The 19,170-nt window shown below is 46.3% G+C and overlaps 1 protein-coding gene and 1 long non-coding RNA gene across 2 annotated transcripts in view; one reads left to right on the top strand and one right to left on the bottom strand.

Annotated features, from left to right (window-relative positions):
- The window catches only part of LOC308576489 (phospholipid phosphatase 3-like), a 39,647-nt gene extending 27,962 nt beyond the window's left edge, over positions 1 to 11,685 (top strand). Inside the window, exons 4-6 of the mRNA XM_081175876.1 lie at positions 1,138 to 1,195; positions 8,147 to 8,323; positions 10,778 to 11,685. Of these exons, the coding sequence (XP_081032002.1) occupies positions 1,138 to 1,195; positions 8,147 to 8,323; positions 10,778 to 10,879 (337 nt within the window). The 3' untranslated portion in view covers positions 10,880 to 11,685. The remainder of the gene's footprint in view (positions 1 to 1,137; positions 1,196 to 8,146; positions 8,324 to 10,777) is intronic.
- On the bottom strand, positions 10,946 to 15,358 carry LOC308576504. Its single transcript, XR_014003274.1, has 2 exons — positions 13,230 to 15,358; positions 10,946 to 13,184 (listed from the first exon to the last, which is right to left on the bottom strand). It is a non-coding gene; the product is annotated as an uncharacterized lncRNA (long non-coding RNA).
- Between the last annotated feature and the right edge of the window lie 3,812 nt (positions 15,359 to 19,170).

Genomic DNA, 19,170 nt, shown 5'->3' with positions numbered 1-19,170 from the left:
GTTCCTAAACCAAAGCGTTCCAAAACCAAGGCGCACTTTCCCATAGAAAATAATGCAAAACGGATTAATCTGTTCCAGACTTTTAAAAACAACCCCTAAAACAGCAATTTAACATGAATTTTACTATCTAACGAGACCATAAAATGAAAGCATTAAACAATGTACTGCAGTCACACAATCAATCATTCGGGAGCTGAACTGGGTTCCACACAGTCACACACAAAACAAAAACAAAAACAAAAAATAAATAGCAAAAACAGACAGACCTCAGCGTAACACTCTATAAACAAAAGTGTGGCTCTCAAAACAGAGCACGTTTGGCTTCTGAAAAAAGTTCGCAAACCAGAACACTTACTTCTGGGTTTGCAGTGTTTGGGTTCCAAGTTATTTAACTACCAAGGCGTTTGAGAACCAAGGTACCACTGTATATCCCGCCTTTCTGCCAAGGAGCTCAAGGTGGTCTTCCTTGCAAGAAGGAGAGCCCCTGGCCCAAACTCATGCAGTGAGCATCATGGCTGAGTACAGATTTGGGAGGGGCTCTACTGCCCTTGTCCAACATTTTAGCCACTTCATTGAACCTGGGTTGCCAAACAGTTAATATCCGGGATATCTTGGTCTTGTTGAAATGAATGGGTTAGATTGCATTTACCTCAGTGGGACTTACCCAAGCTGTTGCCCAACAGTGTGGTGTAGTGGTTAAGAGTGGTGGACTCGTAATCTGGTGAACCGGGTTCGCGTCTCCACTCCTCCACATGCAGCTGCTGGGTGACCTTGGGCCAGTCACACTTCTCTGAAGTCTCTCAGCCCCACTCACCTCACAGAGTGTTTGTTGTGGGGGAGGAAGGGAAAGGAGAATGTTAGCTGCTTTGAGACTCCTTCGGGTAGTGATAAAGCGGGATATCAAATCCAAACTCCTCTTCTTCTTCTTCTCAGTTGAACCCCACTGCTAGGAAGTAGGAATCGAACAGAGGGAAGCTGCTTTGCATAGGTAGTATGAGAAGTGTCTGAAGGAACAGTGTTGTAAATAGGTTATAGGAACCTCATTGTCATGATCTGTGAGCAGAAATCCTCTGCCTTAATAATCTAGCAGACTGCATTCTCTGTTCTTTCTAACAAAGCAACCATTTTCTCTTCCAGGAAGTCATTCTACTCCGGCCATGCCTCCTTTGCCATGTATACCATGATGTACCTGGTGGTAAGTCCCTATGCGCAGTTTTACGTGGGGAAGGTCTTCGGGTGAGCCACAGGGTAAAAGGGGGCCTGATTCACCATGCAAGCAGCTGCGTCACTGTCTACAGGAAACACAGCTGTTCAGAGCAGCAGCTTCGTGCCATAGGTCTGAGCTGCTTCCTGCATAATTCCAAGAAATATTTACACGGTGTGGTGAAAATAGGTTATGCATATGAGGAGCTGCTTCATGTGGATAGTTTGTCGTGTGAAGCAGCCTCCGCCAAGTTTTGTTTGGCTGCTCGCAGGTGAGTGAATGAGACCTGACAGCTCTACCTAGCAACCCATTCTGGGCACAGTGGTACCTTGGTTTGCAAACTTAATCTGTTCCGGGAGTCTGTTCAACTCCCCAAACTGTTCAAAAACCAGGGCGCAGCTTCCGATTGGCTGCAAGAGCTTCCTGCACTTGGACGTTTGGCTTCTGAAAAACGTTCGCACACCAGAACACTTACGTACTTCTGGGTTTGTTTGTTCGACAACTAAGCCATTCAAGAACCAAGGTACCACTGTACCAGAACATTCCACAGACTGGTGGGGAAATAATTTGGAAATAGACTCTTGGAGAAGTCTTCGTTCTCCAAAGCATCTTTTTGAAGGCCCTTTTCTGCATTCCCTTAACTGTGAATTTACATGTTATTTGTATTTGTTTATTAAAATCGTTTATATACCGCCTTTAAGTAAGAAGATACCATGTGGTCACATCAATATAAAAAGAAATAAATTTAACTTTGCTCCTGGACTTACATTGCCTAGACATCTTGCAGGGGCTTTCCACTCCTTCCCAGAGGAGGAGCAGAAGGAGGGTGCTCTTCAAGTATACCCAATTATCCTTGGTTTATGGGGCACCTCCCAACCCCAAACTTAAATTGGTTTAAGAGTTATTCCCTCCACCCAGACAACATCAGGAATTATAGTTTGGAGGGGGATCTCGAACACAAAACTTTGCATCCTCACCGAGCTACAACTCCTAAGGTGCTGCAGGGAGACCATTCCAGCAAAAACTGATATAAAACTCTGATTAAGTTTGCAGGGTAAATATAGTTGGGATGAGAAAAATCCGTGGAAGAAAGAGTCTGGCACCAAGCCAGGAAAGGCTTCCAAGAATCTCTGGAGCTTTTCCACTGAGGAAGGAAAAGGTGGCTGGCTGGGGTGGTTAATTTCCCTTGCTGACCAAACAATCTAAAATTGAATGTTAAAGAAGTAGAAGCATTAAGACAGAACTGGGGAAACTGTGGACCTCCAGACGGATTTGGGTTGCCGCCAGCCCCTGCCAGCCTGACCGGTGCTTTAGGGATGATGGGAGTTGTTTTCCCACAACAGGTCCGTTTCCCCCCCCCCCCCCCCAAGTTGAACAGGAGAAGTGTTGCTTTTAACAGCCATGTTTTCTTACATTACAGCTGTGTTTTGTTCCTAAATATTGCCGGGGGGGGGGGGTCTGCTGCTACTGAAATTATAATGAAACGATCTTCATATTGATTAGATGGAATGAGAGGGCTTGTAAGCAGATAAAGAGGTTGGAAGTGAAAACAGAAACATTTTATACTAACACATTCCACTTGTTGACCAGGGACTGCCCCCAACCCCCAAATCTGGTACCTGACTGGTCCTAGTGAATCATTGCCCCTTTTGAGGGTATTTTGGAGATACCTCTTCAATTACGTATTAGTGGCTGATGTTAGGTTTGTTCAGGTTTTAGACCTATCCCTTGGGTTTCTAAAACCTGCTTTTACCTGCCCAAACCTTCAGATCTTGCTCTGGGTGACTCCATCAAGTGAAGTGAGGTGGGTTTTTTGTAGCGGCTCCATAGAGAAGGGAAAACCAAGAGACTTTCAAGGACTTTCAGCACCTTTTTATCCACTTAGGCTTTTGAACTGTTTTCAGTCTGTGAAATAGTATTTATTTATTTATACATGCATACATACATACCCATCTGACTGGGTTTCAGTGGTACCTTGTTTTGCGACCAGGATCCATTCAGTAGCCCCAGCCGCTAGCCGAAAAGGACACAGGGCAAAGTGCTACGTCTGCGCACCTGCGCGGAACGGTTTGTGCTTCTGCGCATGCGCGAGCAACAAACCCGGAAGTAACCTGTTCCGGTACTTCCAGGTTTGCTGCAAACGTTCACTGGAATGGACGCTAGACGAAGTGGACGTTCGCAGAGGTATTACTGTAATAATTAAAAAGCGATAAAACATCAAACATTTAAAACTTCCCTAAACAGGGCTGCCTTCAGATGTCTTCTAAAAGTCTGGTAGTTGTTTTTCTCTTTGACATATGGTGGGAGGGCGCTTTGACAGGGTGGGTGCCACTACCGAAAAGGCCCTCTGCCTTTTTCCCTGTAATTGGCTTCTCACAGAGAGGGAACCGCCAGAAGGCCCTCAGCACTGGACCTCAGTGTCTGGGCAGAACAATGGTGGTGGAGGCGCTCCTTCAGGTATACTGGGCCGAGGCCGTTTAGAGCTTTAAAAGTCAGCACCAACACTTTGAATTGTGCTCAGTAACATACTGGGAGCCATGGAAAGGGTATGTGCAGTCTTTGGTTGTTCTTTGCATATAAATAAACTAATTGACACCGGAGTCGTTTCTAGTGCTTGAATAAGTAAATCCATGTGCATGTTAACACCAAAGCACTGTGCTATGTTATACCATGCCATTTCATGCGCCTGGTTCAATTTGAGCTGTTGAAAACCTAATTGCCTTAAAATGATGTTAGTCTGGCATATCCTTAATTAAAAAGCCAAGCACCCTCTTTGCTTTTGAATTGGTACAGGGCTGTCTACCAGAGAGTAAATTAGTACAGCAATGGAAGAGAGCCTCCAGGGATGTCTATGGTTTCGTTTGCACTGGGCAGGGGGAGGGCTCATGCAGTGGTGTTTGAGAGTAGACCTTGTATAAATTATCTTACACATACACAATTGGATCCCTCTTTTCTTCTGTGAAATGTTGGAGGATATGCACATTTATACTAGGCTCTGGGAAGAAAGTGGAATGTGCATGATTCAGATGGAAGTGGATGGGCACCAGGAATTTTGGCTCCAGGTGAAGTTATTGGAGTCAGCAGACATACCTTTCTCTACGGCAATTTCCTGTTATGAAATGCGGAAGACGTAGATTATTATCTCCTCCTTGAGGGCTTGGGCTTAAAGGCTTAGCAGATGTGGATTTGCAGGCTCCTGTGAGCTTTTCAGTTGCAAAGCAAAGAAGGGCATAGTGCAGCCTCAGTGACTTGTGAGAAACTGCCACTAGGGCTTCAGAAAGACCATGCGAGACCAAAATGGGACTCCAGAGTCTTTGGGGCTTTGGTTTGTGCCTCCTATTCCCAGTTTGGCTATTTTTATTTTGTTTGTTTATTATTATTTTTGTTGTTGTTGTGGCTTCTGAGAATCTGTCATGCTTTACTCTCCTATATTTAGAAGAGGGATTTGCCTGGCAACCTAACAGGGACACTTCCCCTGTGGGAGATTAGTCTGGAAACAGGGAGTGGCTGAGAGGAGGAAGCGAGATGGAGATGGAGACACAGGACCTGTCTGGCTGTCTGGTTTCCCTGAAACAGATGTGGGCAGCCTGCGGCTCCTGGGCCACGCGTGGTCTTTAGCCTAATTTAATCTAGCCCGTGGCCTGTTTTCATGTAGGTGTTGTTAAAGGGAAGGGGAGCGAGGAAGAAGTGGTCCTGCACAACTTTGATTCTGACCACGCTCCTCACCAGCATGCAGCTAGGACAAGATTACCTCCAAGGGAATGGGGTCCTCAACAGAAAAAACAAAATTGCTTCCCTATGACAGGGTGCAAAATCTTACCGTACTTTTCGGTGTATAAAAGGTAAAGGGACCTCTGACCATTAGGTCCAGTCGCGGGCAACTCTGGGGTTGCGGCACTCATCTTGCTTTATTGGCTGAGGGAGCCGGCGTATAGCTTCTGGGTCATGTGGCCAGCATGACTAAGCCGCTTCTGGCGAACCAGAGCAGCGCACGAAAATGCCGTTTACCTTCCTGCCGGAGTGGTACCTATTTATCTACTTGCACTTTGACGTGCTTTCGAACTGCTAGGTTGGCAGGAGCAGGGACTGAGCAACAGGAGCTCACCCCGTCGCGGGGATTCGAACTGCCGACCTTCTGATCGGCAAGTCCTAGGCTCTGTGGTTTAACCCACAGTGCCACCCGCGTCCCCTTTCGGTGTATAAGACTAGATTTCCCCCCTAAAAAATCATGCTAAAAAGTAGGAGTTGTCTTATACATAGGTAGTGCATAGGGTGGATGTTAGATTGGTTGCTGCCGCGTCTGTGAGCGGCTATTGTATGTGTTATTGGTTGCTGCGTCAATGGGTGGTATTGATTGGCCGATGCTGCAGTAATTGGGTGGGCAATTGGCAGCTTCTGCCAGTGCGTGGACAGATGAGAGGCAGATTTAGCAATGCGTGCAGGTGAGCAATTTTCGGCATTCCTCTCTTAAAAAAGCTCAACAACTTTTTGCCATCTCCCATTTTCTGAAATTTCAGTGCCAAAAAATAGGGGCGTCTTATAGACGGAAAAGTACAGTATTCTATTTCTATACAGTGGTACCTGTATACATACGCTTCAGGTTACATACGCTTCTAGTTATACACCCTTCTAACCCAGAAATAGTGCTTCAGGGCACTTTGCTTCAGGATAAGAAGAGAAATCGGGCTCTGGCGGCGCAGCGGCAGCGGGAGGCCCCATTAGCTAAAGTGGTGCTTCAGGTTAAGAACAGTTTCAGGTTAAGAACGGACCTCCAGAACGAATTAAGTACTTAACCCGAGGTACCATTGTACTGCCCTTCATCTGACAATCACAGGGTGGTTTACAATATAAAAACCCCAAAATATATATAATAACAAAAGAAAAACCAATCTTCTTGGACTATAACTCACACCAGCCCCAGCCTTAATAGCTAGTTATCAGAGATTATGGGAACTGTAGTTCAGCAAAATCTGGAGAGCTATAGGTATCCTCCCCTGTCCAATGAAATATCTTCAGCCACCCACGTTTGTGAAAACCGAGGTTCAGTGGGCGGCTGGCAAAATCCATTTAAAAAATGGAAAAACACGCAGTGGAAGCCATTTGACTTCCAAGGTGCGTTCAAAAACAGAAGCAATTACTTCCAGGTTTTCAGTGTTCATATTCTGAATCGTTCAGCTTCCGAGACACTCGAAAACCGAGGTTCCACTGTATACCGGAATATATGCACATCTATACATGTGCGCACACAAAGTTGAATAGGAGATCAGTTTTGCAAGGTGAGAGTCAAAGGAACACACCAAGAAAACAGATTCACCGTACATCTGAAACAATCAAGCAGGCAGTTGTCTCTCTTGCCCCTCCTTCTGACAGCTCAGGACAGCATATGCGTGGGCTGTCTCCATTTATCTGTGCTGCGGCCCTGGGAGCTAGGTTTGGCAGAGAGGTACTGACCAGCCCAAGGTCATCCAATGAGATTCATGGCTGAGTGGGGATTTGAACAGGGGCCTCCCCCGTCCAAATCTTCACTCTCCCTACGTTGCAGCGCTCGCTCCCTGCCTTTTGCTCTCTTTACCTAGGGAAGCTTAAGTCACCATAAGCTTGTTATCTTTTGAGGGGCCACCAAATTCTTTGCTGGCTTTGCTGCAGCAGACTTATTGGGGCTGCTGCTCTGTAATTTACCCGTACATTGTAGGTTGAATATCTCCACCTTCCCTTACTAAACCCGCTAATGTCCCATTCCCTTTCTGTAGTCAGGAGCCTGATCCTTCCCTTTGCATGCTTCTGTTGTTTTCCTTTTAAAAAAATGCTTTTCAGGCTTATACATTTCACTTAATTCACAATCATTTTAACATTTCAGAACTTGACTTCCTTCCCCCTCTTTCTGCGGTTCCTTAAATTTCTTTTTAATATCTTCTGCATATCCTAATTAACTTAATTTGCTCATTTATTAATCTATTTTAAATATATACTCTTATAAAACTGTAGGTTGTTACAATAATTCTGCCAATGTTCTTTTCTGTTTCTAATTTATCTGTAAATATTCAATAAACCACTTCCATTCTTTTATAAAAAGTTTGTTATCTTGATTTCTTATTCTTCCGGTAAGTTCCACCGTTTCTGCGTATTCCATAAGTTTTTGTATCCATTCTTCCTTTGCTGGGACTTCTGCTTCTTTCCATTTTGGGGCAAGTAGCATTCTTGCCACTGTAGTGGCATACATGAATAAGTTTCTATACAGTTTAGGTAGTTCTGTCCCTATAATTCCCAAAAGAAAAGCTTCTGGGGTTTTTTACAAATGTTATTTTGAACATCCTTTTCAATTCATTATATATCATTTCCCAGTAAGCTTTAACCTTACTACAAGACCACCACATATGATAAAAAGAACCTTCTTTCTCTTTACATTTCCAACACTTATTTGATTTAGATTTATACATTTTTGCCAATTTACTTGGTGTTAGATAGGGCCTGTTGTTTCCAATGGACTGGGGTCCTTGTAGGTCTCTGGCTGATGTCTCAAGGTTCAAGATGTGTCTAAACCATGGGTAGGCAAACTAAGGCTCGGGGGCTGGATCCAGCCCAATCACCTTCTCAATCTGGCCCACGAACGGTCCAGGAATCAACGTGTTTTTGCATGAGTAGATCGTGTGTTTTTATTTAAAATGCATCTCTGGGTTATTTGTGGGGCCTGCCTGGTGTTGTTACATGAGTAGAATGTGTCCTTTTATTTAAAATGCATCTCTGGGTTATTTGTGGGGCATAGGAATCTGTTCATGTGTTTTTTCCTCAAAATATAGTCTGCCCCCCCCCCACAAGTTCTGAGGGACAGTGGACCAACCCCCTGCTGAAAAAGTTTGCTGACCCCTGATCTAAACGGATTGGCAAAACTTCCCTCAGAAGTTCTCTGTGCTAACAGCCTTTTTCTGCCTCTTCTTCCCCCAGTTTTACTTGCAGGCCCGCTTCACGTGGCGAGGAGCTCGACTGCTGCGTCCATTGGTCCAGTTTGTGCTGCTGATGCTAGCATTGTACACAGGACTGACCCGCATCTCTGACTACCGGCACCATCCATCTGATGTGGTTGTGGGGCTGCTGCAGGGGGCACTTGTGGCTTGCTGGGTGGTGAGTTCTGATTCTGCCCTTAGCTGACCCTTTCTCTTGTCTTTTGGGGGGAGGAGAGTATCGCTCCCTGTTGAGGTTTGAGAGAGAGAGATCTGGAGATGCAGAATCCCCACCTTCTGACTGCTCTGCAAATCTTACTTAGCAGCTCCTCCTCATCAGAGGGGAGAAAACCATTTTAAGCAAGTGAGTTGAGATTCTTCGGGAGTGAAATTCTGCAACCGAAGTTCAGTTCTGTGTGACTTTTCAGTACTTGTACGAAGGCAAAGCATTCCTAACCAAGCCTGCTTCTAGTTCTCTCTGTAGGGATTGGTGTTTCTGGCAAATTGTATTTGTTTATGCATTAAGAACACTTACGTTGCATTTCTGTTAGGAAACGTTAAGAAAAAGCCGCCTGTTTGCAGGAGTGTGAAGGGCAACCACATACCTCCAGGAAGCCCACAATAAGAGCCTGAAGGCAACAAGGCCTCTCCACCATTTGTCCACCAGAAACTCATATTCAGGGATAGACTGCCTCTGAACATGGAGGGTTGATTCAGCTATGATGGCAAATAGCCAGTAACAGACATGCCCAAGAGGGGTTTGTTTATTCCCCTTTTAAAGCTGGACAAGCCAGGAGCCATGCCCACATCTTGTGGCAGCAAATTGAGTCAGATATGGCTTGTGCCAAAATGTTTATGCCGAACCCAGGAATGAAGATTCCTTGCTGCTAAGCTGCTAGCTTCTTTGAGTGACCCTGAATGAGTTCTAGTATTGAGAAGAGAGAAGCTCTAATCCGTCATTTCTTAAATTTCAATATGCTGTCACCTTCTGTCTTCTTTTTTCTAAACTATAGTGCCCCAAACAACATTAGCCTTTTTCTTGTAGGGGAAAATGCCCTTAATCTCTGATTGTTCTGGCTTTTCTTTGCTTCCCCCTTTTTCTATAAAGTTGCAAGAAGCTCTGTGGTTGCAATGCTTGGCAGGTTGTGTTGCGTGTTATACTAAGTGATGCAGAAAAATCCACTCGGATGAAGGGAGCAGGGGTTTGGTGTGAGCCGCCAGGAAATAACTAAGGATGGGCACACCCTTGCTAGCATTGTGTGCAGGCGGCCGGGAGGAAATCCTTCAATTTCCTACCCTAGCTATTGGGATCCCAGCTCCACCCATCAGCCTCCATTCAAGGAAGTATGTTGAACCCTGGAGTTGAGATTCCTAGGAGCAGGGAATAGAATCAAGGAATCTTAGCTCAGTAATCTTATTCCCTCGCTGTGAAGGAGGAATGGGTTCTTAATGTTGATAGTGAGCAGCGAAGAATTATGCACACAGTACACGTACGTGGCTCACTAGTGTAATGGGATTGATGACATGAACCTTTGAAATGTTTTTTGTGCCTAAACCGATGTCAAGGGAGGGTAGGGGCAATGTTTAATTTCTAAAAGGAAAAGTAGAGAGCCATGGAAGGATGCCCTGTTCCTTAACGCCGTGTGTGTTGTGGACAGGCCTGTAAAACAGTTCATTATTATGACCGCTGCATTGAAATCTCTTAGCCAGGCCTTCCATGGGCTCGGCAGTGAGGATATCCTTTGAAAAACGACCAGGTTCTGTAGTGAAGTAGTCTGCGACCAGTGCCAGATTTACGTATAAGCTAAACAAGCTATAGCTTAGGGCCCCACTCTCTTGGGGCACCCCAAAATATTTAAAGGGGGGGGAACACCCTGGATGTTCATTTCCAAAATATAAGATAAAAAACAAAGAAAATAAAACCTACATGCAGCAACAGTGTTTTGTGTTGTGTTGGCTCCTACAATGTAAGTAATGAGCCCTGCCTGCTAGCCTGCAACCTACAATATCACTCATTTCTGTAATAATAATAATAATAATAATAATAATAATAATAATAATAATTTGTACCCTGCCCATCTGGCTGGGTTTCTCCAGCCACTCTGGGTGGCTTCCAACAAAGATTAAAAATACATTAAAATGTCACACATTAAAAACTTCCCTGAACAGGGCTGCCTTCAGATGTCTTCTAAATTTAGGGTGCCTCCATTCTGCATGGACTGGTTGCATGGCAACATATGCAAATGGCTTTAGATACCTGTTAGGTCCATAAATGACCATATAGCATATATTCAACACAAAAAACAGTGGCAATTTGTTGTTGACAAAGGACGGCTGGACATATACAGGGCCCCACTACCTTCAGTAGCTTAGGGCCTCATCAAACCTCAATCCGGCCCTGGCCACAACTTCCAACAGCCCCAGCTGGCACGGCCTTTGGTCAAGCGGGATGGAAGTGAAAATTATCTCCAGCTCACCAGGTTGGGAGAGGCTGCCTTCATGAGATTCTGTGTTCAGTCAGGACTGGCAAAGTTGTGTGCTGTGCCTGCTCCTTCTGCAGCTACCTGCCTCTTGAGAGGGTATTGGGTGAGCCTGGCTATCTCTGACGCCCTCTTTCTCTTCTCTCCATTTTCAGGCCTTCCATGTATCCAGCATGTTTCACTGCAAGCACCAGCCTCGCCACCTGCCGCCAGTCGCCTTGGACACTCCCAGTTCAGACTGCCACACCGATTGCTAGGGCATGTTTGCTGGGGGTCAGAGACGCACTGTTGTTTGGCTGACTACAGGAGCCTTGAACTGCTGCGCCAGTTGCTTGGCACTCGCTGCCCGCATCGGCGCCAGTCTGGGCAGCCACTGCCTTGCCACCTTGCTAGGGGCCACTGGGGAGCTTTTGCTCACTGCCATGCCAACATCCACTACTGCACCAGCTTCTGGAAGCACCAAGAAGAGGGAAAGGCTGTTAGGGCACCTCTGTGCCAGAGATCCCTCTTCTTCGCAATGATGGACAGGGCACTCTTTGTTTTCCCTTTGGGTTTGTACACTTGAGACCACTCCTTTATGAACTTTCCCTCTATCAAAGGATCCATCACCGCTGCCACTTTGGGTTTCCTTTTAGATGATATTCTCAAGAGAAGGAAATCCCCCATCTTATTTTATTTTTTCAACACAGGAAGATCTGCCCTTCCTCCTCTCTAGTACTGGGATGATCTCACCCTTGAAACATTATGCACTCAGGCTGCGTTGCTAGGAGAAAGGCTGGTGGTTCCTTGAGAATCCAGTCTCTGCTGCGCTAGTGATGTCTCTCAGCTGCTTGAAAGGCCAAGCGATGTGTCTTGCAGAAGCATATTCATGAAGGAATGAACCACAGGCTTGGGAGGTGGAGTTGGGAGGAAAGGGCCTGGAAAACCGTGGAGGACCTGCAAGTTCATACCAGGGCACCCTGACGCTGCCAGATACCTCCCACCCTCCACCCCACCCAACGCTTCCGCTCCCCATAATGTGAAACGTGTTGTGTTTTTTTGTAATAAATGGTACTGACAATCATCTAGATTAATAACTGACTTATGGGAGGGTAGACTGCATATGGACCTCAGAACATCCCCCAAAAGCACTGGCGGCGCCGTTTGGATCCTGGGATTCCGCTGGCGCAGGATTTGGTACCTGATACAGAATGAGTTCCTGAGATATTTTACCTTTCACTCAAAACAAAAAATGGTCTTCTAGTCCTCATGGTTGTGAAGATTCAAACCCTTTCCCTCCAGATGTTCTTTCCTATCCAGTCACACCCTTCTTTGAAATCACGCCAATAATGCAATTGTTTTGAGGATAAATGCTATAGGCAGGATTACAGTATAAAGCCGGATTGGGTCCTAAGGAGTGATGAGGAAATAGGTTTGTGTTTCTCAGCCAGCGAGGCATCCCCTCCTGAGGGGCTATGATGGGGGGGGGTGAGTCTTTCCAAAAATATATATGTTACAATTTGAGTAAAAAACTAAAAGTTGTGGAATTTCAAATGAAAGAATTACAGGAGCCAGGTTTGAAGGGTTCTGTGGGGTTTTTATGTTGGCTGAAAGCGGGGGACATGGGTTATAAAGGGTTGAGAAATAAGGAGGAAACAGAGCAGTATCTCTGCATGATCTCCCTTGCTGCTAAGGCAAGCAATGCAACCTTACACATAGAATCATATAATGGGGGATCACTGTATTGCTAAAAAAAAAAGAGTTTGCAGCTACCTCTTATAAGCTGTGATGTTGAACCCAGTTTTAGAGGCTTGGTTCCACCGAAATCAGCAGCCTGAAACTTGTATAACCAGACACAGGATTGTAGCAATCTTTTAAGTGCTGGATGCAGTTCCAGCTCAACTGGTTTGCTTCTGTTCACATGCATTGTTGGAAAAAGTGGAATTTGTCACTGGGTTGCTGCTGCCTCTGATGTGTTCTGGGGGATCCCCAGGACTCTGCATCAATTTGTCTGGGGTTCCTGAGTGAGAAGGAAAATGGCAGATCAGTTCCCCTCAAAGACCGTTTGTCCACCATTACCAATGTTTGCCTGCTTGTACTGAAGCGCCATTTGTGTGTCTCCACTGCTTCAGACTTTTGAACTTTGCTTGAGGCAAACTTCTCTCAAAGGCTGACTTGTCGCTGGTCTAGTTCAGTGGTTCCTAATTAGCTAAATACTGTGGCCCGCCTGTTTTTCAAAAGCCAAGCCATGGACCCCCTACTTTTGATCATTTTGATATCACTCTGGGAGTTTTCCTTATGTGAATGGTGCCACAGATCCCACTGGTGGGACCCCTGGGGTCTGTAGTCCACCAGTTGGGAACCACTGATTCAGTGAATTGAATGGAATAGAAGGCAAAAGGCAGAGGGAGCCAAAATTTGAGCTCGCCTAGGATACTGTTGAAATCTGAAAGATCAAAATCTACCCCTGAAGGAGCTCAAGGTGGTGTACATGGTTCTCCATCCACCCCCCCCCCCCATTAAATTTTCCAAAACAATCCTGCGGCGTAGGCTAGGCCGATAGGCAGCAACTGGCCCAGGCACCTAGTGAGCCCTGATATCTGAAACAGCTACATCACTGGTGTACACCATTGTCAAAGTCACATGCTGCAAGGTGTTTGGGGGTGGGAAGTCCTCAAATCATGACTTTCGGAAACCTGACCTAGTAGAGCCTTGTTTCTGGAACCCTGACCCCTCAATGACTATAGAAGAGAGAAGCAGGAGACACTGTTGTGGACGTGGGATGTGAGTCCTTGGTCTTCTGCAAACTTAGTGCACTTACTAATCCAGCCCAGAGCAGAGGAAAGATCTCTTGGGAGCCAAGTGAAGCAGCTGTTCTGGATGGCTGTGGTGGAGTGTGTGCTCCAAAAGGTTGAGGCCTCTCAAAGCCAAATGCAGCTCGTGGGTTGATGGGAGTAGATGGGCCTCTTTTCTGCTGCTCATTTGGGACTGACAAATTCATCGTAAGTCATGGGTAGGGAATGTCCCTGGTCCAAGGGCCCCATTCCATCCTGAGGAGGCTCCTGAGGGTAAAATGCCAGTGGAGGGCAGGAGCCAGGGACAAAACTGGGTAGAGTAAGGGATGCAAGAAGGCTGATTTAATAATAATAATAATACATTTTATTTATTCCCCAGCCAAGACCGGGCTCAGGGCTGCTAACACCAGGTATAAAAACAATTGATTAAAATACAACTTAAAAACAAGATTAAAATACAATATTAAAATGCAGCCTCATTTCAGTAGAAACTCAAATAAAAAACTTTTTGGGGATGAAAACGTCAAATCTTCACCAAGGCCAACTATCCAGACTGGTCCTACGTGGGCCAGAAAAAAGACAGGGAAGTCCCCAAATAGGAGTTCCATCACAGAAGGAAAAAGGAAAGAGGGGGAGGGGATCAAGTTGATTCCAAGCCAAAGGCCAGGCGGAACAACTCTGTCTTACAGGCCCTGCGGAAAGAAATCAGATGCTGAGGGCCCTGGTCTCATGAGGCAGAACGTTCCACCAGGCTGGAGCCAGTGTTGAGAAGGCCCTGACTGGTTGAGGCTAATCTGACTTCCTTAGGGCCCAGGACCTCCAGGGTGTTGCTATTTATGGACCTTAAGGTCCTCCGCAGGGCATATCGGGAGGGGCGGTCCTGTAGGTACAAGACACACAGACACACCTTTCTGTTCTCCATCCAGGCATCCTCAGAGTTCAAAGTGTTACACCTGTGTTCAGTTGGTTGGACTAGGAGGGGTCTTGAGACCTGCCATGTGGGTGTTCCTGATCTTGGGTAGCATTAAGGACTGTCTTTTGCTGAGTTTGAGCTTTCAAGGGCAGCCAGCCTCAGAGGAGTAGCTGAAAGAAACTGTTTGGTAAGGACGAGTACAAGCTCCGAACCAAACAGAGGGCAGCCCATGTAGCTTTCAGGGGGAGAGGAGAGTGATATACAAAACTGCCATCATGGCAGGAGAGCCGGCTTTGAGACAGCAGCTTGCTCAGAGGCTTAGTAAAGTTGGCCGGTCTGAAAGAGCGGCAGTGCTGCCATTTCTCAGCAGTCCTGTGCCTACTGCAAATAATGTTCAGCCCTAAAGGTGAGGAGCGAAATAATAATAAAAAAACAGAGACACTGGGCAACCGTAACTATCAGGATTGTTCCACAAACAAAGGGGAAATGAGCTTGCTTGCTTTTTCTCAGAGCAGGAGCACTCTGGCTCCATGTGACCAGAACCCAACTTTGGCATTCCTGCCACTGAGCTTCACGTTCATTCTCAACTCATCCCTCATCCAAAGGAGGAGGTGGGGAGCCTGTTTGTGAAGTAGCATTCAGAGAGATGCCAGTCTGCAATCTGAAGTGCTGCCACCCTGGAGCAGGTTTATCACCTAGCGAAGGGACGGGGAACCTTTGGCCCGCTATCCAAATATCACTGAACTACAACTCCCATGAGCCCCAGCATTCATGGCCAATGGCCAGGGATTATGGCAGCTGTAGTTCAGCATCTGGGCAGCCAAAACTGCCAACCCCCCGGACTTAGCACGCTTGGCTGTGAGGTCAGGCATTTTGCTAGCTACTTAAACATGTAAAGCGGCTGCGGTAAACAACTGTATATGCGTCCACCAGAAGGAAGGAGTGTGTGTTCTGGCCCTCTGCAACTTGGCTGTTTACTAGCAGGTTCTCCTCACAGTGAGCTAGTGTGGTGTGGTGATTCAGAGTGGTGGACTCGTAATCTGGGGAACCGGGTTCGCTTCTCCACGTGCAGCTGCTGGGTGACCTTGGGCCAATCACACTTCTCTGAAGTCTCTCTGCCTCACTCACCTCACAGAGTGTTTGTTGTGGGGGAGGAAGGGAAAGGAGAATGTTAGCTGCTTTGAGACTCCTTCAGGTAGTGATAAAGCGGGATATCAAATCCTAAGTCGTCTTCTTCTTCTCCCCCCTTCTGTACCTCAGGCATTTTCCTGGCCAACTACGGCTCCAGATTGCCGGATCAGCGCACAGCAGCCCCAGAGGAGGCTGCATTTCCTAGCAGGGCACAGCCACCTGTGCTTTCATCAGGAGACAATCTGATATCAACTTTCAGCAACACAGTTTGAGGTTTCCCAGCCCTCCTCTCCCACTCGATTGGCTGCACCATCCCCCAGTCTGTTCTTCACAACAGCCTCTCCCAGGAGAGCTGCTGAATCCATTCAAGGCCATTCTCAATGGCTCCTTTATGCAGTGTCCGGGGTGTGCTGGAGGCATGTGACTTCCAGGGCCAAGACTGGGGGTGGAAATAGTCCCAAGCTGGCACCACCGAGTCCTTCCTGGCATCCTGCACAGCCTCTGTTCGAGGCAGGGACAAACAACACTTAACATTTTCTTCCTGGTCATTTGCACAGGTCTCTTCATGTGCAATAGGGACGTGGGTGGCGCTGTGGGTTAAACCACAGAGCCTAGGACTTGCCGATCAGAAGGTCAGCGATTTGAATCCCTGCGACAGGGTGAGCTCCCGTTGCTCGGTCCCTGCTCCTGCCCACCTAGCAGTTTGAAAGCACGTCAAAGTGCAAGTAGATAAATAGGTACCGCTCCGGCGGGAAGGTAAACGGCGTTTCTGTGCGCTGCTCTGGTTCACCAGAAGCGGCATAGTCATGCTGGCTACATGACCCGGAAGCTGTACGCCGGCTCCCTCAGCCAATAAAGCGAGATGAGCGCCGCAACCCCAGAGTCAACTGGACCTAATGGTCAGGGGTCCCTTTACTCTTTTACTTCATGTGCAAAGCGCAAGGGGGGTGGCATGCTGAAGGGCAGCAGAATCTGGAGGCAGAGCAATGGAGGCTCTTTGAAAAGGGGCTTGCTGCTTGCAGTGTGAGGGCACGTCTCACTTTCACCTCTAGTCAACAGCTTCTGAGGGTGGGGTTTTTGTATGGTTTCAGCAACCTGCAAAACTTGCTTGACCAGTGGCAGGCGGGGGGGGGGGAGAGACATGTGTGTGCATCTATGTGTATAATATGGGGTGTAATGCTTATCTCATACATTTTGAAACTCTGATTTAAATCAGTTGCCTTTCTTTAGCCAGAATAGGAAGCAGGCAACACCCACTAGTAAGCTCTCCTGCACCAGCCCATCATGTGCAGGCCTCATCCCTTTTGATAAGGCTTGTGCCCTCAGTAAAAGGGGGGGAGGGAATGGAATGTGGATTTTCCACCTCGGGCACCAAAATCTTGGGTTGGCCTTGGCAATGTGACTTTTAATGGTTATCTGAGTCTCACAGCATTCCTGCCAGGTCAATGTAATTCCCTTTTTTACAGCGGGAGAATTGGAGCTGAAATAGACGATACAGAGCTGGAGCTGGAGCTCTGGGAGGCTGTCCAGTGAAGTGGGTTGACGGTAAATTCTGGACATGCAGCAGGAAGTACACAATTGCGTAAAGCACTTAACGGCCCCAAAGCAAAGTCCAACACCCGCTCGCATAGTTGGCCGGTGTCCAGCAGCACACAGAGCAGAAGCAGCTTGCCAGGGGATTCGACAAAGTCACAAACAGGACTTGTGTATAGAATTACAAGTCTGGAATTCACCTGAAAATCCTGCAGTCCCTAAGACTCGCTGTCGTAAATCACTGGATCCCTCACTCTGCTTAAAACCAAAAGACATGCAACCCAGGTTAATGGTTTATTGAATATTTACAGATAAATTGCAAACAGGTGAAAAACATTGGTAGGATTATTGTAGTAACCTGCAGTTTCATAAGAGTTTATATTTAATGTAGATAATCAAATGAACAAATTAAATGAATTTGGATATGCAGAAGATGTTAAGAAATAAAGTTAAGGAACCACAGAAAGAGGGGAAAGGAAGTCAGACTTTGAAATGTTAAAATGATTGTAAAAATAATGGAACGTGTAAATTTGAAAAGTATAAATAAAAACTTTTTTAAAAAAAATACATGTGACCCAGGCGTCCTGGCTGCAAGCTCCCCTTGAGGAACTTTCAGACAGGAGCTTATTGTGAGATTAGTGCTCCTTGTACATGCAATTTTTTTCACAGCATCTACACAACGTCATTGACATCGAAATGCCACTCCATATTCTCTCCCCCCATTTAATCCAGATTTAATCCCCTCTCTGGAGAAAAATGCAATAAAGTGGTACCTTGGCTTGCATACGTCTTGGTTTGCATACGCTTTGGATTACAAACACGTCAAACCTGGAAGTGCGTGTCCCGGTTTGCAACCTTTTTTTGGATTACAACCCATTTATTTTGGATTATGAACAAAAAAATTTTGGAGGCCCCATTGGCAAAAGCACGCCTTGGGTTATAACCTGTTTTGGTTTACAAACGGACCCCCAGAACAAATTATGGTTGCAATTGTAACCACAGTAATTATTTTTTAAAATGGTTACCAATGACTTGTTGCTTCAATGACCCATTTGCAAATTAAACCACCATCTATAAGCATCTTTGGTCTAGCGCAGTGACTCCCTCACCACAAGTGGAAAAGAAATGTTTGCGTGCTATTGCTGGGAAGGAGACACAACAGGAAGTACACAAGCATTCAATGCTCCCAAAGCAGATGCCTACAAATGTGGTGTGATGGAGAGGTGAACCAGCTTTTATTTCATACTTCAGTTAGCCTCTTTTCTCACATTATCGTAAAGCAGTGATTCCCAAACTATGTGCTATGAGAGTTGCTGAATATGCCATATTTGGAATACGGTCTCAAGTTACAGGGTTTGATTTCCTAAGAATCTCTGCTTCTCAAAGAAGCAAAGTTCAGAGCCTGATTGTGGTGAAGACATACTTCAAAGCATATGGGAGAAGCCTGTTGAAACCCCAGAAGTTGGAGCAGGTGCTGAATAAGATCTCCAGTGTCACTGGTTGGAGCAGGGCTTCCGGGTACTGTATTTACCCATCCCCTTAAGTGGCAGAAGCAGAAAAAAGTCCAGTGTGAAAGCCATAAAACAGCACAAGGAATTATGCAAAATCATGTAAATATGTTGAATTTGCGTAAATTATACTGACTGCAGTATTCAGCTCTTTTTGTCACAGAATTTGGGTTACCTCGATGCAGAATTTTAGGATTGTTTATTTGTTTTGAAAATGATTACAGACACCTCTCCGTGCCAAGTGCACGAAAAAGGTAAAAGGTAAAGGACCCCTGGACAGTTAAGTCCAGTCAAAGGCGACTAGGGTTGTGGTGCTCATCTCGCTTTCAGGCTGAGGGAGCCGGCGTTTGTCCACAGAGAAGCTTTCTGGGTCTTATGGCCAGCAGGACTAAACCGCTTCTGGCACAATGGGACACCATGACGGAAGCCAGAGCGCACAGAAAGCCGTTTACCTTCCCGCTGCTGCAGTACCTATTTATCTACTTGCACTGCCATGCTTTCGAACTGCTAGGTTGGCAGGAGCTGGGACAGAGCAACGGGAGCTCACCCCGTTGTGCGGATTTGAACCGCCAACCTCCTGATCGGCAAGCCCAAGAGGCTCAGTGGTTTAGACCACAGCGCCACGCGCATCCATTGCACTAGCACCAACTTGCATACGCTCTGTTTTTATCAGGGGTAAATGCACTTTC

The sequence above is a fragment of the Podarcis bocagei genome, assembly GCF_964188305.1.
Source record: "Podarcis bocagei genome assembly, chromosome: 17".
Lineage (NCBI taxonomy): Eukaryota > Metazoa > Chordata > Lepidosauria > Squamata > Lacertidae > Podarcis > Podarcis bocagei.
The sequence above is the reverse complement of the archived record's forward strand: the minus strand, read 5'-3'. Positions and strand labels throughout refer to the sequence as shown.